Source organism: Leptonotus elevatus, chromosome 11 (assembly GCF_054856555.1).
Source record: "Leptonotus elevatus isolate MCC_2025b chromosome 11, RoL_Lele_1.0, whole genome shotgun sequence".
In the NCBI taxonomy this organism is placed as follows: Eukaryota; Metazoa; Chordata; class Actinopteri; order Syngnathiformes; family Syngnathidae; genus Leptonotus; species Leptonotus elevatus.
Window position 1 is genome coordinate 20,046,417 of NC_141249.1, and position 24,062 is coordinate 20,070,478.

At 42.6% G+C, this 24,062-nt stretch overlaps 1 protein-coding gene across 1 annotated transcript in view; it reads right to left on the reverse strand.

Moving 5' to 3' along the window:
• The window catches only part of LOC147166380 (cadherin-2-like), a 41,552-nt gene extending 20,074 nt beyond the window's left edge, over positions 1 to 21,478 (reverse strand). The window contains exons 1-3 of the mRNA XM_086088645.1: positions 21,338 to 21,478; positions 18,630 to 18,738; positions 1,645 to 1,871 (exon numbers count right to left, since the gene is read on the reverse strand). Coding sequence (XP_085944771.1) covers positions 1,645 to 1,871; positions 18,630 to 18,738; positions 21,338 to 21,385 — 384 coding nt within the window. The 5' untranslated portion in view covers positions 21,386 to 21,478. The remainder of the gene's footprint in view (positions 1 to 1,644; positions 1,872 to 18,629; positions 18,739 to 21,337) is intronic.
• Positions 21,479 to 24,062: the final 2,584 nt, after the last annotated feature.

Here is a 24,062-nt window from a genome sequence, read left to right on the forward strand (position 1 = left end):
AATCAACACAGCTGGAGCACTTTGTTGAGCGATATCAGTGGCTCAGGCTGGAGGTGGCGAGCAAATTAGGTGGGGGTGGCCGCCTCTGAATTTTATACACAGGAAAAACCCTGCACTCAAGATGAAAGAGGTATATGCTATGGCGCCATGTTAGCTGGCGGAGGTTTAGCTAGCATGCATTGACCACAGGCTGATAGTCGGCCGGTTGGATGGCTAACAGGCGCGTGATTCCAGTTGAATCCAGTAAAAGTTCGGAAAGGTGGGCGAGGCGTTTGAGAACGCAACGTTGTAAACTTCCATGCCAGCAGAAGAGGAAGGTTGTGTGTTCATTCCTCTGATTGCCTGCTGATTATGATAGAACCGAAAAAGATAAAAGCAAACTTTTTTTTGAAATCTCTGGTGAAAGAAGTGTCTATTCATTTACTTGGTAGATTTGGTGTATGTTACACATATAGTCGAACCCAAGATGATGCAGAGAGGCGTCCAAAAGGCTATCGTTAGTGGCTAACAGCGGATCAGTTGCTAACAGCTAGCATACAGTCGAGTCAGTGTGCAGCTGTGTATCCACTATTTTATGTAGCACCGAGTCGAAAACATAATTAAATCGCTAATATAAAAAGGCTTAGGGTTAAAATATTAATACAGTTAATTGTAAACGTTTTAAAAGAGCAATCTTGTTATGCATGATGGGTCTTGGCCTCTAACCTCCGCTAAGAGTGAAGTTTCACTGTACTGCGTAGTCAAGCGCTAGTCGCTGCGGCGAGCGTTGACACCGCTTGTTTGCCTGGCTGGCTTCCAAGATGCGTTCAGAGGAGAGCAGACAATCAAAGGCGGGTTAAATGCACGCTTATTAACGGCATTATGCGCAAAACAAACTGACAGATGGCTCTTTGACTCGCATTGTGTCTGCGGCAATCGACGTTCTGCCAAACCAATGCCTGCCTGCTGTGAATTTTATAGTGTACTCGTTACATTTGTGCAGAGTTCATGTTAAATGATTAAGGGCACCTTTTGGGTGGGGGGGCAAACAATGTAAATTCAGTATCCTGGTTTCCTCGCAAGGCCCTTTGACCTCAAAATAGTTAAAAATCGCTAAAAGGGTTTCTAATTGAATACATGAATGGGGATGTTTGACATCACTTTTTTGTCAGATCCCTGAATGAGTACTCAAACTCTTCAGTACTCACCGATACAGATACAAAAAAAACAATGACATCATAAAAAATAAAAATAAACTATATATCCCAATGTAGCAATTTTTTCTTCATTTTAAAATTGCATGAAATTAATGGCAATGTTCTATTCTTCAAATTTCTCATTTCTCGTTCCTGATTGTAAAACGGCCACAAGACGGCTGTCGTTAGTACCAAGACCTTAAAATATAAGGCTGGTATCGCCACCTGGTATCGATATCGCCCATCCTGAATGAATAGTTTCAACCATAAATATACGCTATGATCTCAAAATTCATCTTTCACTATTACTTAAAAAAAAAAAAAGGCTTATATGATCATTTCAGTTCAACAGAGCAAAAACATAGATGTGGCAAAGACTCTACAGAACTTCCGCTAACAGGCTAAGCTTAGCTCCTCCCCTAACATACAAAGATCTTAAACAATCAAGATGTGCCCTCGTCAATCTCACCTGTCCACTCCCCGTTGTGTAGGGCTGGACGTGAAGGCGCACTCTGGTCTTCCAGACCTGTCTGGTGCGAGGGTGTCGAGCGTAGATGACCGCCATTTTCTCCCCTTCTGCCGCACGATTGACCGTGTAGACCACACCCTCCTGGCTCACGCGGAAGTCGGACGAGTCGCCGGCGCTGAGTTGCACCTTCTCGCCGCCGCTGCCATCGTCGCAGTCCCGGAAGCTCACTGAGGAAACGACGGCAGATGGATGTAAGCGAAAACACTCACAGGTTGACAAAAATACACACACAGTAAAGCGCTGTAAAAACTTCACGGATGCATTTTATATGCTCCACAGCGCCACCTGCGGGTCATGTCGTCTTTATTTAAACAAAACTTTGATGGTTTTGCAGTGGCTTGTCAGAGGAGCGTAAACGAATTGTGTGATGTGCTAATTAATCAAGCGCTTCAAAGTGATGAAAGTAAATCCATTTAATCCTCCAATCAAAAACAAGACGTCAGCGCCGTTAGCTTTGTTCTGCCCGAGAGCGCGGCGCCTGCTCGCATCACACCGCACCTGATTTATGCTTAATTGCAGTCACAGCTCGCATTCACGCGTCTATTTTTAAAAATGAATCTACTTGGGAGTCAAAACAAGAACTGCTTCCACTTTTACATAAAAAATATTCACATGTTATCTAGTGAAGTAGGCGTGGGAAGGGGGGGGGGGGCACAGCATGAACCTGGAAAACAAATTGAGCTAAAATGAAACAGAATAAAGGGGGGGAAACCACTAATATGATTGCAGCTAAGGCTCTTATTGGAGCAGCGCAATGAATTGATGCATGAAATTAAGAGAGCCAAACATTTAATTATATTACTCTTTTTATAAAATACAATTTTATAGACAGCTATTTTCCTTTAAAAAAAATACTTAACAATTATTTTGTTGTTACAAGCTACTAAAAAGTCACATTTATATCACATCTCGTTGATGAGCTACAATAAAAAAAAAAAAAAAACAACGGTAAAGGTGATTAAATAAATTAAAGTAAAGCTTGTAAAATGGTAGTCAAACATTTCCCATGATGCATCGGTTCTTGGAAAGCTCGCGCATCTGTCCCACTCCGCCCTCCTTTCCCGCCGACCTACCGGCTGGCAATGCTCACTCATTATCTACGCCGGCGTGGAAAAACAGCCACACCGTTGGATTTAACACACCGCTGCTCCACATGTGAGTGCAAGAAGAAGGAAGTGGAGCGGAACAAAAGAGATGTTGCCGGCTGTTTTGCCTCAGACCGCTCGCGTGGGCTAAAAAACAAGCAAAGGCCGCCCGCGCGCGCCAGACTCGGACGACGTATGGCGAATAATTTATAGGTTTTCTTTCTAACCTTTCGAAGGACATCTTCGCACATCTTCCACTACGGCAGCACAACAAGCTCAACTCTGCAGGGAGGTTAAAAGGCACTTTTGCCCTGCAACCTCCTTTCAGGACTTCAGTGATGGCTGCAAGCAATGTTTAGTGTGTCTTTGGAAAATGTGTCAAAAAAACACAGCTAACTTTTCATTTGTGTGTAATCACACCGTAATTGGGGGATGTAGGCCAAGTGAAAATCTGTGCGTAATTGAGGCTCCCCCTTAAAACGTAAAAAAAATTGCATGTCACAAGATGGCGGCGAAACACTACATGAAGCTCCTCAACTTACTTCAACGTAGTTTCTCTACAACAAGAAGGACTTCAGTGATGGCTGCAAGCAATGTTTAGTGTCTCTTTGGAAAATGTGTTATAAAAACACAGCTAACTTTTCATTTGTGTGTATTCACACCGTAATTGGGGGATGTAGGCCAGGTGAAAATCTGTGAGTAATTGAGGCTCCCCCTTAAAACGTAAAAAAATTGCATGTCACAAGATGGCGGCGAAGCACTACATATAGCTCCTCAATTCACTTCAACATATTTCCTTGGCACCAAGAATCCACCAAATGGCGGCAAAGCACTACATGAAGCTAAATGTTTCTAATTTCTAGATTGTGTAAATATACTGTACATCACACACACACACACAATCTCGCCCCATCAGAATTTCTCCACCGATGACTTGGTGGCTAGGCAGGATGAAGATCAGCTATTTTTAAATTAGGCAAAAAAATAATAAAAAAATTGGCATCATATTTCTCCGGGATCTCAGTTGACCACTTAGATCAACTAAAGTTTATTGTGACAATTAACACGCTTTAGTGGCAAGCTGGCACAACAAACAGGCGGTGAGCAAACAGAGCGAGGGTCACCTCAACGTGTTTGGCGGCACACCGACACGGACTTTGACCACGGGGGACACAGAGGGCCGCTCGAACGGCTGATCGGGCCGAAAACACAGAATGCTGGCTACGCGTAAAGATGGATTTCGAAGCCCAAATCCCGCCACGGTCGACCGTGATAGGCTTAGCGCACAAAAAAGACGCACACGTTTACATAAACACACAAGCACGCACACGCAAAGAGCAAAGATTAAAAGTCAACAAAGAGAACTTAACCGGATTAAAGCCTCACTAGTGAATTTTTCCAAACAATTTTCCCTGTGCTAAATAATCACAAATGCTGCTCAACTTTCCAGCCTGGAGGCGTGTGTGCGTGCGTGCGCGACAGCTGGGTGTTGCTAGATAAAGTGTGTCTTGAAGCCCAGCCAGAGGTTGCGTCTTGGCACTGTCAGCCACCCGGGAATGTGGATAATATGATTTTTCATGAATTTCATTAAGACACGCTCGCTCCTTCGCTCTCATGGGCCGCAACTTCACACACAATGAACACTGTGGAAAATAGTCAATTACACATTTTTTTTATCATCGTAAAAAAATGGACCCCTTGTGAAAATAATCGACTGAGAAAATGTGGTTGCACAAGTGCACGCACCCCCGGTGGTGACTCGAATAGAGATGTGAATAGAATATTTTTTGGATTTGTTGGGGTCTGGATGTTTCTTGGGCTGGGGAGGAGTTCTGGTGGGGGGTGTCTGGTCGGTGCTGGATTTCACCTTCCTTGGTTTTCTTCGGTCCCCTCGGGTCTCCTGGTGTTCGGTTTAGGTGAACGGTATGAGATTTTTTCTAATAGGTTTTCTGGTGAGCTAACAAATACACGCACGCACGCACGCACGCACGCACGCACATACACATACTCACCCACACACACACACACTCACCCACACACACACACACAAAAAAAATAAATATATATATATATATATATATATATATATATATATATATATAAAAAAATTAAAAAAAGAGCAATGATGATGACATTTCCGAATGAACAATACTGAGCTCTTAAAAAAAAAAAAAAAAAAAAAAAAAAAAAAAAAAACAAAGAGCAATGATGATGACATTTCCGAATGAACAATACTGAGCTCTTAAAAAAATTAAAAAAAATAAAAAAAAAATAAAAAAAGAGATGTGAATAGGCCGTTAAAAACGAATGCCGAGTCAGATTTTTTTTATTCGAGTCAGAAGGGGCCATAGCATTGTTGGTTTGTTGTTACTGAGAATTTGGAGGCGGACACCCATAATTGTTTGTGTGTGTATTGGAATATTTAGCCGGGTAATGAGCATCAAATTCGACTGCTAAGCAGTGAGTCCATAAAGCACAGCGAGGCAGTGCATCAACACTTTTGTTTACTTCATTGCAGGCCTCTCACACTGTCACATACGAAGGGTGCCACTCGGACACTGGCCAGACTGGAAACGACAGGTTATCTTAACGGTAGCTACCTGGCGTGACGCAATACAGAAGGCTCGACTGGAACGAAGCAAGAAAAACACCCTGGATTCTGTGGTTGGTCAGTGTACAACGAGGGATCCTGGAAGTTGAAGTAAGTTATTTTAAACTAAAAAGGAGAACATACCAGTGTAAACTCCGGTTTTATTATTTTATGAATTGATTATTCTATGAATTATCCCGTCAATTAATTGAATATTCCGATTAAAATGTATTTTGAAAAACAAAAATCGTCTTTTTTATCCTTAACCAATTACAGTTGGTTAAATAAGTAAAAGCCCAGAAAATGGGGAGAAAAATAAGAAGCAAATGTTGTTTTGAATTATGTCATTGTCATTTGTGTTTTATATTAGCAAAGCGGGGGGGGGGGATTAAAATCCGAAAATTTAAACGATTGTGAAATAAATGCGAGATCTAATTTTAAAACCAAATCACCTCCATCCACGCTTAGCTTTAGCCTGCTAACAGCATCTGTTAGCTTTTGCGCTCGCCAAGCTCGCTAGCCACCAACAGACGAGCAGTGAAATCCAAATGAAAGCTTTGATAAACAACCTGTCAGCAACAGGAACAACCATGAAATCTTCCCCGAAATAACCACCACTCGAGTGTAACATTTTGTTGGCATCACCTCGGTCTCCATGGCAACCGCCCAGCCAGGAGGATGTTGTCCTCCATGGAGCCTTCAAGCAAATGGAGCCGTCAAATCCATCAAAACATCGCCCCGGCGAGGTAAACAAAAAGCCACGTCAGCATTTCACACGCTTCCCGTCTGACGGATGATCTGAGGCCAATTAGCGCCGCGGCAGGCCGAGACCGTCACCTGCTGTTCACGCGTTTGTCCGTTCATGGACTCCACAAGTGGCAGTGTTAATGCGGCCACAAGAAGAAGAAAAATCCATACACTTGAGCGATGGCGGCGGACCAACGGGAATGCTAGCCTCAGCTCCACCGCTGCCATTCATCTTTTTATTACTGTCAGGAAAATATGCGCCCATGCTTTTTTTGCCAGCTCAGCACAACTACTGAAGCAGAGAAAAAGCAGGAAATTAGAAATTTTAGATTTTCTCAGAGAAAATTGCAACAGAATGTGGTAATTAATTGGAGTTACTTTGGGACATTCAGCACAAATAAACTGCTGGCATTCTAGTGAATCGGATTTCAGAGTTTGGTAGACGGGCACGCGTGCTCGCCGTACATACTCTGGCACATCTTCGTTTTTGTGCCGGGGCAAGTCTACTTCCTGTACATTGTGCCTCGCTGGGCATTTAATACATTACACGCCTCCGCCGCACCTGACAATTTGGTGACAGAAAGCAGAGTCGAATTCATTTTGGGATGTCAGCACAAGTTAAGTGCAATGTTCCGGAAAACATGAAATGACCCAGAGTTATTTATTTTCAAATTGGCCAAAGAATTTACACTTTAGTTTTGATATTTCCATCCTGTAAAGTATGTAGTCCACTTTTGTCATAGTGAAGTACCAATTGATTTAAAAACGTATACAGTACACTGTCAGCTTGCTAACTGAAGGTCTGCCATAACCATGTATTCCTTATATGCTAAAATTAGCCCAAAAATGTCCTCCCTGTCATTGTCCACCCTGTCAGTAAGCTCACATATATTTGTTGTTTGACTGAATGAGAAAAAAGTGCGAGAGCTTGACCAATATATGGAGCATATCATCCACTTAATAAACTTCAAATGAAAAAATAAAAACAGATTTTGGGGAGTGAAATGCATTCCAGAAAACATGGATATTGGATTACTTCAGACTTTCATCTTAGAAAAATGCAGTGAAATTCAACCTGAAATTACAATAATTTAAGCACATCTGTGAAAACGGTCATATTTCCCAGATAATGTAAAACGTCACACGGAAAAAACAAACAAGTCCGCCAAGTGCTTAATTCGGAATATTAGCACTCGTGCTGATGTAGCGCAGAAGCGAGCATAGCCAACCGCCCGCTCTTATCGTAGCATCGCCGGGCCTTCTGCTTAGCATCAAACGGGATGTTTTTCATTACGTTTATGTGGCGGCACTGCGTCATTGCCGAGGCGCATCGCGGCAAATTGACAACAGAGAAGCGCTGACTCGCCGCCAGATGTAAATCCACTTTATGATGGACATATAAATCTGATACATACACACGCGCGGAGCCAGAGAAGCGGTTTAAGGAAAGGCTGCTCTTAAAGCCAGTCGCCATCTGTTATTGCGACAGTGCAGGACACACAATCGATATTTGTAGCCGCCGCGCTGCGACAAGCGCTGATGGGCTGGGCCCGCACTCGTGGCCAAATGAGATTTACTTCATTACGCTTCTTTATTTAATTGTGCCAGCGCCTGCACGGAGACGCCAAAGAGCCCGCGGGGAAATCAAACTAGCCCGCCGCATTTTTTCATTTCATTTTTAATAGAGCCATTCGGCTTATAAGGACACAATAGACGACGACGACGTCGGCCATCAAAGCAAAACAACGCGGCGGCTATTTAAGATGACGATAATTGACTTTTAGCTTTTTGCGCCTCCTTGTTTTGCGACTGCAGAAATTTCACGAGAGCTTCGTTCACAATCACTCTATCTCCTACTGTTTAAGGACGCTATATAATTAACGACACCCGAGGAGTGTTCCAAACATTTTTCATGTGATGAGTCAACTATACTGTATATTTCACTATATAAGATCCCTATCTAATCATTAGGGAGGAAAGGAAATGAGGATTTTCAGTGGACTATTAAGTCAACTATATAAAAATCCCTTTCTAGTGATTTGGGAGTACAGAAATGAGTAAAAGATTCCAACATGGCCAAAGTCTGGTCAACTTGGACGCCTTCAAGACTCAATTCTACTGTGCCGGACTATGAAGGTACACCGAACTACAGAACTACCCCAACTTCATAGACTTCGGAAAAGCTTTTGAGCGGGTTACACCGTGACACGCAAAATGGAAAATCATTCATTCGTTCATTCATTCATCATTTTTGCATTGGTTATGCAACACAAAACAATACACCGCAAGTTTCCCTTCTTTTCAACAACCAAAATGATGTTTTACCATCAGTAACATTGTGAGCGGCAACCTGACTGAATGCTTCCTTGTGGAATCGGGTGTACGGCAGAAATGCATCGTTTTCCCCGATACGCTTCCTGAATGCGATTGATTCGAGACCGTGCGTAAGACCTTAGCAGTAAGACCTAGCCTAGCGGCATCCAGTGGACTTTTGTCTAGGAAAAAATGTGGATTGGAATAATAATAATAATATGTTATATGTGGACCTCCCTTTAAGGTTTTGGAAGATCAGCACAAATCAACTTTTGCATTCAAGAAATTGCCAAAATCAGAAATGTAAGACTGTCATGCCAATCCTGCTCGCAGCCACTTGGGGGCATAATTTGCCAGGTTTCTGACGATTGCTGTGATGTAGCATCGTTGTCTTTGATTCATTTCTTTCTCTGGTGACACCATCTCTCGGCATTTCACCTGCCATTATTGTGAGATAATTGCATTTTCTCGGCTGTTTGTTTCCAAGATGATTATGCCGAGAAAAGCGATTTCCCCCGGGGCATCCATCTTGCATTGGATTTTCCGACCGGATCTGAGACTTGTGACTTCCCAGGTAAATTACAATCCGTGCTTCAGTGATTCCGCGACTAATGGCAGTCGCCGTCGCCGCGCACGCACACGCGCACATGCACACGCCGGGTGTTAAAGGAGTCGTTCGCAGGTCCGCTCGCTGCCACTCGAAAATAGATCACCACTTGAATTTGGGCGAATCAAGCGCACCTTTTGTCCGTCTCGGGAACGTTTAGCGGCGTTCTCGCCGCGGCCCCCCCCCCGGGGGAGGAACCTCACTTTCGAGGGTGTGGGGGTGAAATAGTTGCGGGAAAAATGATCCTGAGTTTTCATCCGAGACCGCCGGTAAACGACGTAAATCTCGTTGGCGGAGGAAATCGATGGCGGCGCTGCAGGGGGACGAGCAGCCCGGGAAAAAACACACTCACGCGGGATGCACACACAAGCACACACACGGAAAGAGATAAAACAGCGTTTTGGAGCACCTGAGGCTGCTGGGAAGTCTGACCTGGCTTAGTATTCTGAACAACTGCGATTTGAGCTGTTAGCTACATGAAGGCGCACAAAGTAAAGACGTAGACGTCGGCTGTTTACGGAATCGCTCTCTTAACCACGATACAATGGTACCTCGACTTGCAAATTGTATTAATTAATTATTTAAACTTGTAAGTCAACGTTTGGAATCCGTCACTTAATTCACTACTCTCTCATTATACGGAAAAAGTATTTTTCGTTGAAGTTCAAACTCTTCTTCATGCATTGTGTCTGTCTGTATTATACTGCACTGCCCCCTGGTGGCCACGGTGCTCATTACAGTATGTTTTTACACCGTACAATACAGTAGCTATTTTTCTTACTAAAAATTGTTTTGAAGGTGTTTTATCTGGAGCAGGAATGGATTAATGGTGTTTCCATCCATTTAAATGGGGGAAGGAGGGTTCAAGATTGGAGCGTTTTGAATCATGGAACAAATTCAACTCGTCATCAAGGCACCATTGTTGCTCACTTTGTAAAAATCCCGATATAGCGTTTAGGGAGTACGAAACGAGTCCCAACGTCTTCGTTAGCCGCTAGTTTGCCAGCTTTCATTTTAAGTCAATTTCATCCCCCACAAGCTTCCCATCATCATAACGAAATGAATGAATGAATGGAGTCCAACAAAGAGAGCACAGAGGCCACTAACAGTGACGCAGATGGCTCCATTTGGCACGCCGGCGTTTACTTTACACCACCTTCCATTGCTGATTTGTCACATTTGTGCCGCAATTACGGTTAATAAAATAGCATTTTGGCTCCGCTGGCCCCCGGACTACTTTGCTGCTCGGCGTGCAGCTTTTAAACGGAATCCAAGCTAACGGGTGTCGTTTAGGTTCATGTGTGTTGTGTTAGACAGATGATTAATTAATTTGGGAAGTAAATCCTGCATTTTTTTTTATTATTTTTTTTATGACCTGATAATTTTTTGTGTGTTCCTTTCCGTTGACAACGCTAATCTATAATCCAACCCGATGCATTGTTTGTATTACTTTTTTTTAGAAGCTTTAGCAAAACAAATCAGTATTTGTTGGGCAAACATTTTGATTAAATCTCAACTGAGCTCAATAGACACACGCGCCAAACACATCATGGGACCCTCGAAAGCAAATTTTGACTTACGTACTACCTCATGACCTGATGTTACTACAGCACTACTTACACCCACAACCCTTTTTTTTGTGTGGGTTTAGGTGGCTGGAACAGATTAATGGCATTTCTATTCACTTCAATGAAGACTCAATTAGCCTAACTCCCAAACACCTCACGTAAATATCCCGACGCGCGCCCTCCTACACACAAACATACACGCGCGCGCGCACGCACACTCGTACACTGGTAGCGGTTAGTCAGATGTGAGGTCGGGCGTGCAGACATCATTCATTTAGCAGCAAATGGCTGAGAGACAGCGAGAGGGAGGGAGACGGAGGAAGACAAATGGGCGGACTGGATTTAATGCAACACGGGAGAGAGAGAGAGAGAGAGAGAGAGAGAGAGAGAGAGAGAGAGAGAGAGAGAGAGAGAGAGAGAGAGAGAGAGAGAGAGAGAGAGAGAGAGAGAGAGAGAGAGAGAGAGAGCACCTATGGGACATCAGGCGCACACACACACACACACACACAAACACACGCTCGCTTGAACTGTGGCGCTGGGATTTGTAAACTCAGTGTAGAGATTGTAATGAGAAACAGGCCTCACACACGCACACCCAACGTGTGTTTGCTGTGCGTTTTAATGTGATGAAGGAAGGGAAGCAGTGATTTTGTCAATGTCAGCATTTTTTTTGACACAGAAAACTGGAAAAGGCCTCGACAATTGACTGCAAAATGAAATAAGTCTAATTGGTTTCCTTGTCTGTAGAAGATAAAAGGAGCGAAGACAAATCTTCACAGGAAAAAAAATGATCATTTGCTTTTCTCCAGGAAATATTAGACTGCTTAGAGGGGAACTCGAGGCAACACTTTCCTTTGCAATAATATGTTCTGGCTACACTAGTTTAAACACGGTATTCTAATGAATATTGTGTTTGTGGAATAAGAATTAAGCAAATGAATCCATCCATTTTCATCCATCTTAGGGCGCTGCCATTTTTGGCTCGTACCACCCTCTGCTGTCGTCTGAAAACTGAAGTCAGAGTGCCCTCGGGCTCGCATTGCGAACGTCACGTAACTGTTTTTGACACATTTATTGCTTTAATTTAATGGATGTTGTGCTGCTCCATCTGGCGTGTGCGCCTTGGCCACATGGGGCAGTGTAATACATACATACAGATTTACACGAAGACAGTTTTAACTCCTCAGTACGGCAGCAATATTAGTTATTCATCGCAGAGGATAAAGAATATATGCCAATGAGTCTTGTTATGTCTGTCTACTACAATTTGTCTTCAAATATTTGTTGCTTGAGGGGTTATAAGACTGCAACGATTACAACTATTCGTTAGCCAGTCAATCCTGTTTTTTACACTATGTGCTAGCATAAAGCTAGCAAAGGCGTTCTCAAGGCGCACATCTCAAGGCACGGCTTTAGTCGCACAGAATGTCTTCCACGCATGCTGCGTGTCAACGTCATGAGTGTTCTCATCTCTGCGTTTTGTTTACACATTAAACGACGCCGCTCGCTGACAGCTCTCGCCGAGCGGCGCGGCGAAGACGTTAAGTGTTGGGAAGCACACCGCAGAGGCGCTAACAAGCGGAGGAGAGAGCAGCAGGATGGAAAGGCGCATTCAGAGAGGAGGGATGAAGGGATGGAGCGAAGGGAAGAGGGGGGATGGGAGCGCTTTGATTCGGGATCCCCATCTCGCTCCATCCCGCATGCAGCTGCCAGGCTGATGTATGAGGCCGGAAGAAAGGAGGACACGCTCCCCCCCCCCCCCCCCGGCTCGCAAGAGGAGGGACCGTTAAGGCTCATTTGTGCCACACGTGAGAAAAACGCTTCCGGAGGCTTCCGTCCAAACGCATTGCAGGAGGATTTGTGTCCAGAAATGGGGGACGAGTCATCAGATGAAAAATGTGCACACGTCTACAAGTGCTATTCAATGTTAACTTGAAAAGTGATCACAAAATTAAAAAATAATAATCACCTTCATTTTAAAATGTATATTCTCTTTAAAAAAAAAAAGCACACATTCAAATCATGAAATGGTACATAAAAAAATATTGTTTTTTAATAAAAAAAATAATTCTGTCCCATATTATTAGTTAAAAAACGACATTTAAAAAATGTAAATTACATGTATATTCCCTTGAAAAATAATCCATTTAAATAATGCAATATTTATTTCTTTTAGTTTGAAAATACATACATTTCAAAACCAATCTATGATGCATACATATACATTAATATAAATGAATTTAAAAAATACACAATATTAAGAATGTATTGTTAAAAATGTGTATGCATGAAATGATATAAATAATATTTTTACTTTATTAATCAAAGTCAAATATATTTGAAAATCACATACTGTAAATAAATGTAAACAATTCAATCTTACACTTGCATAAGGAGGAGCACAAGTTACTTTATGTCCATTTAATATAAAATATTATTGCAAATTGAATCAGGGATTTATTTATTTATTCCTGCAGGCACATACAGTGTGTGCATGTTGAACTACAGATAAAACATTTTTAAATGCATGAATTTTAAAATACAATAATCCAAAAAATATATATATATTTTTTTTAATGGACAGATTGATCAGGCCAAGAGAAACACATGGGCACCTATTATTGATTGAAATAAATCTGGTACATAAATATTAACGTTTGGATGAAAATGAGCAGTCTTGGATGTCTTTATGTTGCAAACCAGACAACTCCAAGAAAATAATTCCATTAAAAAAAAAACATTAAAGCCCAAGGTTTTCACAAAACATATAATATAGGCTGTAAATATAAATAAACTTGACTTGACTTGTATGTGGTCCGCGGGCCATACTTTGCACACCCTTCATTTTGATTAGAAGAGGCGCCCTCTAGTGGATTCATTGCTAAAGCTCCCATCAATGGTCACATGTTTACAAATTTCAATCTATTTTTGCGTCATACCGAGAGCAGAAAAAAGCCTCGAGTGGGAGGCCACGCTTGCTTAATGTGCGTGCGTTGGCTCGAATGGAGGGGTTTTTCCAAAGTGTGTGTGTGTGTGTGTGTGTGTGTGTGTGTGTGTGTGTGTGTGTGTGTGTGTGTGTGTGTGTGTGTGTGTGTGTGTGTGTGTGTGTGTGTGTGTGTGTGTGTGTGTGTGTGTGTGCGCGTGCGTGTGTGTGTGTGTTAGTCGTATCACTGATGGGCACTTTCTGCCTTAATAGGACGGATGGATGGGAAAACGACCAAGGTCAGAACAGCCGGGCCTGTTGCTCGCCACAGGAAGTGCAGAATAGCAGCTGACCTCGGTGTGACTCACACACACGTGCACGCACATACACACGCTTAGCGGGGGGACAGTCCTCTGACTAACATGCTGGCCTGGCAGCTGTATCAACTTTCCCTTCCCACATTTTGTTTTTGTTTGCTGGCGTTGTGAAACAGAAACCTGACTCAGTTCCCCGAAACCGTTTTCTCCGTTTTACGACGTTTCCAAAAAAACTTTAAGAATGCCGACAGGATGCCGGGAATATTTTCAACGCTCAAGACATTCTAGCAGCTTGTTTAAGGCCATTTTAATCAAATTTGATGATGTATCCACACAGTTGTTGAATGACAATAGCCCCTTGCGCAATATTGATAAATGACTAGAAACAAAGTCAACAAATAGTCCACAAGCACGGTAGATGCATCTTTCAACTCTAATATATTTCATGATAATCGGTACCTTGAACAATAGAAATAAATGACTAGAAATAATCTACAGAGTCAAAAAATTGCTGCAAATTGGACTGCAAACTTGGCCTACCTGTGGCACAGTAGACATGTTCATCTATTACTGTAATGCGACCATCCCTGACATAACCACCACATAGCATGACGCTAACAAAATAGAATGACTCGAAATAATCCATAGTATGAAAAAGTGTCTTTTACTTCATCATAATCCGCATAGAAGAAAATGGACACACACACACACACAACTAAAACATGTCATACAATTAATATAATGCAGTCATTTCTTTAAGATGAACTCTATTTTACACAATAAAACACCTCCGAATAATTAAAAGAGTCAAAAGTAATCCACGGCATGCCGCGGAGTGTAAAAATGCTGAGTCATGCTGCATCTTCCAGAAATACACACGCACAAAAGAGCCCATTATTAAGATGGAAAGGGGTTTTTTCCACTACTGGTGAAAGTCAACGGTAAGCGTTTTCAAACAATTGACTTCATCATATTATCGCCACTTCCTGTTTCCTGTTAGCTATCAGTTAACTGTCACCTTTGACCTCCTTTCCCATCATCACCCCCCACGCCATCATTCTTGTCTGGTCCCTCCAACTTCCATCCTCTCATTAATAACACACGCTTGCTCTGCTCCAATTAAATAATTCACGATGCGCAGAGCCGTCTGATTGGATTGGAAGGCGGCCTGCTCGCCAAACGATCCTCAGATAGCTTCAAGCGCTAATTCGCAAACGGCCTGTCGGCCATTTTGGGCGTCGCGAACAGCTCGCAAACAATTAAAAAATAAATTAAAAATCTATTTTACTGATATGGGTATTTGAATTATTAGCAGTTATAATTCAAAAGGAAAAGAAAAAAATATATATTTTTCACACGTTAATGGCAAAATGTCTTCATATATTTTGTGAAAATGTTCATTCCATTTGTGAATCTGTAGGATTAGGGTTTCACTAACCCTCTTCCTGAAACCTAACACTCGCGTGAAATCAACTCTTTAGACCCAAACCCTTGTCTCTGGCTTCTTTGTGAACCCTAATTTGCAACCCTAACTTGTCAGGCAGTAATAACGTAAACACGTCCGGCTGTCAGCCGTGCCCTGTTTGTTCTTCTTGTTGTTTTGCGTTCGTTTGTTTGACCGCTGTGTTGTGTCGGCTGCGGACGCTCTCGCCTTGTTCCACTTGGCCGCGTCTGGACAAACTCAGTCAAGCGCAAAGGCGCGCGCGCACACACGCAAACACGTTCAGCTTTGTGTCATTGAGACGTTTTGCTGGTCTCATCTATCTAAAGTCACTTTTTGGACCTTTTTTTGTGGTGGAGCTGAGACTTTTTCTTTGGTGTGATTTTCACAGTCTGGAGGTTCAAATCAATTTGGTTTCCCCACAAAAAGCAGAAGCTTCGTCTTGACATTCTGGCTGAGCCGCGTATTGATCGATGTTTTTGCAAAAACAAAAGGAGACGCTTCCAAGCAAAAGTCTTGCCTTGTTGTTGTTTTTTGGCTTCCGCTTGAAGAGGCTGGAAAACGAGTGGCGTCCGCTTTGTTGCAGGAGGAGGCGGCGGCCATATATTGGGAAATCCTCACGTCTTCCTGGCTAAGTTAAAACTTACAATTTTAAACCCTAACCCATACTTGAAACATTGACACGGACTTCCAAGATCAAAATTGAAACCGTAACTTGAAACCTGAATTTGAAACCATATTGTACTTGGAATCCCGAACTCCACCTTAAAAACCTGATTTAAAATCATTCTTTGAAACTCTGATCCTGACTTAAATGTGCCTTTAACCTAGACTTGAAACTCTAACCCTTGTTTGAAACCGTAACCATGACTAGACCAATGCCAGGTATCAGTACTAGCCACATACAAGCCTTATTTTAAGATATCGGGTACTAGTGGAGGCTGCCAATACCAGCCATCGATACTTCAGGGGAAAAAAACGATGTCACATAAGTCCTCCTCAGCAGTAGTTGGCGCTAAACTGCGGCACTTAAAACCTTAGCACTCCCTTGAAACACTCATTTGAAAACTTCACTTGAAACCATATTTTGAAATTCTGATACTGACTTTCAACTCTAAACCTGACTTCAAACCCTAACCATGATTTTAAACTGTAACACATGGTTGAAGCAATAATTTGAAACCCAAACTTAAAACCCTCATTCTTGTTTAGCAACCTAAACCTAACGTGAAACCCTAACCCTGTCTTGAAATCATATTTCTAGACCCTGACCTGACACTTTAACCCTAATTTGAAACCCTAACCCAGACTTGAAACATGAACACTGGTTTTCAAGCATAACTTCTGTTTTAAACCGTTTCAATTTTGACACTCCAATGCTGACTTGAACTCCTAACCCAAGGTCAAAACCATGATTGTGTGAATGTGATTGTTCTTTTTGGAAAGTTCTTTCCTTGACTAAAAACTAAACTGAAAGTGAAGAGAAGAAGTTTGAGTCAGATGAGAAAGTGCCCAGTTTTGTTCCACACAAGGCCCGGCATGACTGAAGGATTAAAGCCAAACTTGATCCAAACAAGTTCAATCGAATGGAAACAAATCGAGTTTTTAACTGTGAAGCGATTCATCAAAGTTCAAAAGATCATTCACAGTTGAATTGGCGTGAAAATTAAAAAAAACCTTTGTAACATTTTCCACAGTTTTCTATTCTGTGAAGAAATCAGGCGTCAGATCTTTTCTTAAAAACTCTGATTAACCCTGGTTCGAAAGCTTGAATTGAAACCCTAATTGGACTAAGCAGTTGAAAATTTGATTTAACCCCAACATTGTCTTGATAACCTAACCCAGACTTGAAACCTGAACCTAAGTTAGAAACCCAAATTTGAAAACCCAACCCCTATTAGAACCTTAACTTCTATCCATGAGGATGTAGTTGAGTCAAAAGTAACCCAATTATGGATCAAAAATGGACGATCCAATTTATGGGTCAATTCGACCCAACTTTCTGGGTTGTTTTATACAATATGACCCATTTTTTGACCCAAGTAAAGGATCTGACCAATATTTATGAGTTGTTTTACACTAAAAGACTCATTTCTTTATGTTGGATCAAATTGACCCAAGAATAAGATTGGTCCATTTTTGACCCATCGTTGTGTTATTTTTGACCCAACTTTTTGAAACCATAACGCTTGTTTGCAAACATAACCCGGTCTTGAAACTCGACATTGAAGCTCTAATTTTGAAACCCTGACTCTCATCGGAAATCACAACTATGCCTTGAAACTGCAACCCCGGCTCGAAAATTTCACACCGGCTTGAAACCCCAACTTGAAAACATCACTTGAAATCTTAATACTTCTAACCCTTAAAATTTAAACCCTAACTTAAATCCTTGTCTGAAAGCCGAGTTGAGTTTGATAGCAGTGACAAAGATGCATGTAGTAAAAACATCATCCATGTAAACTTATTTTTTTTATCCCCCCCCCCTTTTTTTTTTAAGGTACTGTAATCTCTTCTGGTGCAAACAAACAGCTTCTGCTTTCATGCCGGGAATCAAACGTAAATATTTAAGTCCCTTCAATCTTAAACTTAAGCTGCCACCACTGCGCATAAGCTTCAAATTTTTTTTAAACTATTTTTAAATCCTGTTGCTGAGTTGAGGCCAAATATTTGCATGCCTGTGATTAAGTGCGCGCACACGCACATTCACGGCCACGCGCGCGCACCCGCACGCACACACACACACACACACACACACACACACAGACGAATGTATTCATTTGCCTCCAAGTAAAAGTTGGAAGCTGAGCAGCATTCACGCTTCTGGCATCCAAAAAGAAGTTTGGGACTTTCAGGAAGAGATTTAAAAAAAAAAAATAGAAAAAAAATGTGTGTGTGTTTATTAAGGGTTTGAGTTTGTGTGAGGCAAGTGTATAAACTGCTGACCTTTGAACTTGTTTTGTCCTCAAATTCAAGTATTGTGCAACAAGGCTGAGCATACAAAAGCCTCAAATGTTGAAAGCAGAAAAACATGGAATGTGTGTGTGTGTCTGTGTGTGTGTGTGTGGGCATGTCGAGTCTGCGTGTGTTCATGTGTGTGCGGGTGTGTGACCACAGACATCCAAAGTGTGTGTGGGCTGCTTAGCGGATGCGCCTAATCCAGCTCCACTCTCAGTCTTTGCAAAAGCCACCCACCCTCCCCTTCAATCTCCATTGTGGCTCAAATGGCGGCATTACTCTTAAACAACCCCCAACCACCAGCGGGAGATTATTACTCCGTCTGTGTGTGTGTAAGTGCGTGTGTGTGTGTGTGTGTGTAGCGTGCGAGACTGACCGTTGACGACAGCCTGTCCCTGTTCCAGCTCGCTCTGCGTCTCCACCGTGTATTCGTCCAGCGAGAAGCCTCTCATGCATGGCGAAGGCGGTCCTCCCAGGACCGCCACCTGCATGCAGCACAGGACAAACGTGGGACAAATGTTGTGCAAAACACAACTAAGCAAGTAACTTTGTGTGTGTGTGGTTTTTTTTTTTGTGCTCTTTCGATGACACCCTAAAACTGTTTTTTTGTTAATGTTACTAATAACCATAAGGTCAATATATTAATACCACAGGTTGCTTTTACCAACATCAAACAATACAACCAACAAGCCAATTAACCGATTAAATAATAACTAACCAGACGACCCTCAACTATGCAACTGAACAAACCAACCAAACACGGTCCAACCACGCAACTAACAACCCGAAACAATTATATTTCTCATTAACAATAACGAACTAACCATTCATCCAACTACCGACCAACCAATTAACCATCCAACAGACCAACCATTCTAACAACCAACAGACCAACCAATTATACAACTATGCAGCAAACAAACCAACTAATTAACCAACAATGCAACTAACCATCCACCCTCCCACTTAATCAACCAACTATCACATCAAATAACCAACAACCAACCAATTACTCAACTTGATGCAATTAACCACCGACCAACTAAATAACTCACTACTCAAACAATTAAACATGAACTAAATAAGCAAGCAACCAGTTCACCAACTAGTCAACTAACCACTCAGCAGGAGTCATTTCATAGGCATGCTTTGCTTTTTCTTTGGTTTTGTGCCCATACACGTGTGTTTTTCCAGGTTTAACTGGCATTGCGGGGACCAACTTGAAATTGTGGGGACATTTTGGTGGTCCCCACAAGTTCAGGGGGTCAAGACTTGGTTTTAGAGTTTCGGATTGAGTTGGGTTATAATTGAGGTTAGGGTAAGGAATGGGGGTAGGCAATCATTTTTGATGGTTGGGGGTTAGGGGGAGGGGCTAGGAAATGCATTATGGCAATGAGAATCCCCCATGATGATACAAAGTGTTTGTGTGTGCGCGTGTGTTTTAACAATTTTTGTTAATGAACGGCATTGGTGATGTCAGGAAATGGAAGTTATTGCAACATAGGAAGTAAGCCACAAACTCCGATGGAACCCAAGACTCCCTGTGGGAATAATAACTGCAGCGTACACAATTAATGAGGTCAGATCATTGTGAAGATCATTAGTGCGTCTCCTGTTGTTTTCAACATGGACCCCTGATGCCCCTCCCACCCCCCATTCCCGTCTGACATGCTTGCATGTAAAGCATCTGTTGCCGCTTGTTACCGCGCTAATGGGTTAGTACGTGTTGGGGGTGCGATTAAGTGGGGGGCGGCGGCGGCGGCGGCGTAGTACGGCCACTGATTTGCTTCCACTTAACCCAAAAACTTGGATTTAGCGTAGCCGGATTATGTCAGCAGGAAGTCGGCTCACATATGGACCAGCCGGCAAGCGTTCTACGACCGAGTCTGCTTCCCAAACGAAGCGAAGCTAAGCTAAGCTAGGCTATACCTTTTAAGCTATTGAGCGTCTTATAATCACTCGCGTAGGAGACATTTTACGTTGACCCTCTGATCCCGCACAAGAAGAAAACACTCGTAAGGATAGCCGAGAACGGCGAGAACGCCAAAGGATTGATAGTAATAGTAACAATAGAACTAAATGAAATATAGCTTTATATCTAGCTAAATAGAACTCGTCAATACAGATAGAACTTGTGAAGATGGCTAGAACCAGTAAAGAGGGTTCAAACTATAGTAAAGTTAGTTGTATCGATAAAGAGAATTGGTAAATATCAGTTGAACTAGTGAAGATCAAATATTGTTAAACTTGTTTTGTCTACCTATATTTGTATACTGAAGCTCATTTAGTATCGATAGAACTACTAACTATAGCTGGAACTAGTATGCTAGATATCCAGCTAAACAGAACCAGTCAACATACTCAGAACTAGAAAATACAGAAAGAAATAGTAAACGGATCAAAATAGTAAAGATAGCGACGTAGACAAATACAACTTGTAAATATAGACACTTAGTAAAGATAGAAGATAGAATGGGCATAGCGCAATAGAATTTGCACTTGTTTCGATGGATGGATGGATGGATGGACGGACAGACAGACAGACAGGCAGACAGACAACTATTATACAGAGAGAAAACAATATAGACAGAACTAAACTAGTACATAAAGATGAATAGAACCAGCAAAACAGATTTGAACAGGAATCATTATGGGATGTAAGCAAAAAAGTGTGTGCGTATGTGCATTCGTTCTTGTGTGCGTGTGCGTGTGCGTGTGTGTGTTGCCTCCCACCCTCCAGCAGCCACTGTGCAAAGTATGAAACGATGGCATGTCCAAATGCATGACAGGATCACCATGGCAACATCAACATCATTACGAGCTGCTCTCAAATCAGCAACAGCCACCCTTTCACCAATCATACTGTATGCTGTACTGTAGATACATCATGATGATGAGCTGATTTCAGATCAGCCACAAGCCCCGTCATCCCCGCACACTGTACTATCGCAAAAAAGCAGCATCGCGTGTGCGCAAAATCAAGCACTCCTGTCAGAGCATCTCTGCGTGTGCTGCAGCCAGGTGGGCTTGGTGAGGGTGAGTGGGGGTCTCGCAGAGTGCGCGCGTGTCCGTGTGTGCGTGTACCTGCAGCGGGGCCGCCATGAGCGTCCAACAGATCCACACTGGCCGCATGTCGAGCTCGTATCTCGGGATCCTGCGTCCCTCCAGCCGCCCGCCTCGCCTGTACTGTGAGCCTCTGCGCTCAGCTGACGAGCCAGACCCCCACTGCCCCCCCCCCCCCCCACCCACTGCCTCCCCACCGCCTCCTTCGTTCTCCTCTTTTGCCTCCTCCTTCTCTGTACCCGCCTAAACGTCTCTCTGGCGCCCCCTACCGCTTAACAAACTCGTGGCAGGAAATCTTTCACAGCTATAGTACACTTTTTTTTCATCCCAGGGGAATTGAACAATGTACTTTGAGTGTGATTATATATATTTTTTTGTAATTTGATGTTTGAAATATCGTCCATGAGGGGCCCAAGAGCGCCTACTCGGGGGCACACAGATGAAATTGGGCCCCAATATAGTTAGCACGGCCCTGACCAAACCAGTAATTGAGTGAGAAAAGAAAAAGTTATATTTTAATAGATTATAAATATTGTTTATGGAAAATGTGTATAATCTAGTATAGATATAATTACTTAAATATACTGAACAGAACTAGCAGTACAGAAAGGTACAATTATAGGAATAAAGATAGATTGAGGTAAACAGCTTTCCTGGATATTGTAGCAGGTTGTATCACATTCTGTGGCGTTGTCGTAAATGAGTCCACTGAAGCACATTGCAGCGCATTTGTAGCACAATGCAGCCCTTTGATGCACATCGTAACAGATTGTAGCGCAATGTAGCGTGCCGGCGAGGAATGTGAGCGCGAATGCATGCCTCCTGTACACAAATCGAAATCAATACTTTTTATAGAAAGATTGCACGCGGGCACGCACACGGTCGCAGAGTTGAAGCGCAGAGGCGGATGAAATGTAAAAAAGTTTTCTGTAAAGATCACAGAGGTGAAGGAAGACGGCATCATGGGAATTTGAAAAGACAGAAATACAAACCAAAAATGCAATAACAAGCTTAGGAAAATGAGCATCAGTAGCTGCATTCCAGACAGCTTCTTTTTTTTTATTTTTATTAAAGTTACCCTTACGATGGCCACAGATTGATCCTGCAACACACACATTTTATTTACTGTACATTACATCTGATAGTTCTTTTAATCCAAACGATCCGTTTTTATCTGTCAATATGACCAGCGCTTGACATCTTTTTAAATGTGCATAGCAGTTAAATTGCTACGAGTGCACTTTTCAAAGCAGACGTGTGGACGTGGGGGGGGGAAAGCTGCGGGAGAATCTGGCTTCTTAAAAAAAATTGTAAAAAAAAAAAAGAAAAAAGGATGAAATAAAATGTCGGATTTGGGACGCGGCGACGAAACACAAAGAACGGCTTTGAAAGTGTGACGAGAGGAAGAGGAGGAGGAAGATGATGATGATGATGATGCTGCTGAGATTTGGCTCACATGAACGCTAGATGGGGATTTGGACGGAATGAAAAGAAAAAATTGGCCCACTGCATCAATAAGGATATGAAAAGGTGTGTGCGTGGAACGTGTTTGTGCAAACTCCTCGCCGTCTTTTTTTTTTTCCCGCCGCGTGTCCATCCATTTCTCCTCCTTATCGTCTTTTCCATTCTTCTTCCTCTCTCTCTCTCGTTCTCTCTCTTCTTAAGTAATCTTTTCTCTCCCAGATTGTTGTGTTTGCCCGCAGGCGTTTTTTCCTCTTCATCTGTTTGCTCCCTCGATGCTTTCTTCCCCGCTCGCTCGCTCACTTTGCTCGCTCCTCACACACAAACTCGCAAACGTGCCACACGGCAGTCAGCGGACATAACATTAGGTACACCCCCCCCCCCCCCACACCAAGTATGGCTCTCGTAAAGGACCATTGCTGCCGTACTGATAAGTGAGACCATTTCCATGTATACACTTTATCCGTATATACTGCCCCCGTGCGGCTAAGGTGTGAACACCAGAAAGAGCGGCACAATTTTAAATTGAAATGAAGCAAACAATGCGCGCTTCATCTCTTGACATTCAGTTTAATGATGTCATCATATTGTGTGTATAATCTAAGCGCAGTCATGTTTGAATAGCAGACAAAGGGTGTTGCGCTAGCATGGCGCAAGCGTACCTCATCAATTTTCTACGTCACACACGCGTGAATCGTTTCATCTCGTGTGTCAGCATGCATGGCTTCCCCCCCTTTTGCTGGGTTTTCATGTTTGAAGCTCGGGCTTGTGCGCCGCTCGCTCGTCGTTCTCCTTGATTACTCTGCGTTCTCCTCGTCGCTCACCACTGTCAACTCCAATTAGACCACAATGCCAGCCTAATATGTGCGCGCATGTGTGCGTGCGTGTTGTGCCGCGTGCATGCGTTGGAACGGAGGATGCTTGAGGCAGCAGAGTTTTATAACATCGCGTTTTTTCGTTTTTTATGACCACAAAAGACTCAAAATTGTCTCCGAACACGCACGGTTACCGACACAATTATTTACAATTAGAATTGTTTACATACGATTGTTCAAAAATTTTGTGCAAAACACGGCCGTGTTAACTCATTTGCTCCCCGAAACGTATAAATACGATCTATTTTAAATATTACCATGTTCCCAAAGACGTATTTATAAGGTTTTTTTCTTAAAATTTTTTTTTTTATGCTAGCGCATACAGAATGCTTTGTTGCAGCATCTGAACTGAAGAAAATGCTTGAAGCAATGGTAGTTATTACAAAAACGTCCAGCAGGTGACAGCAGAC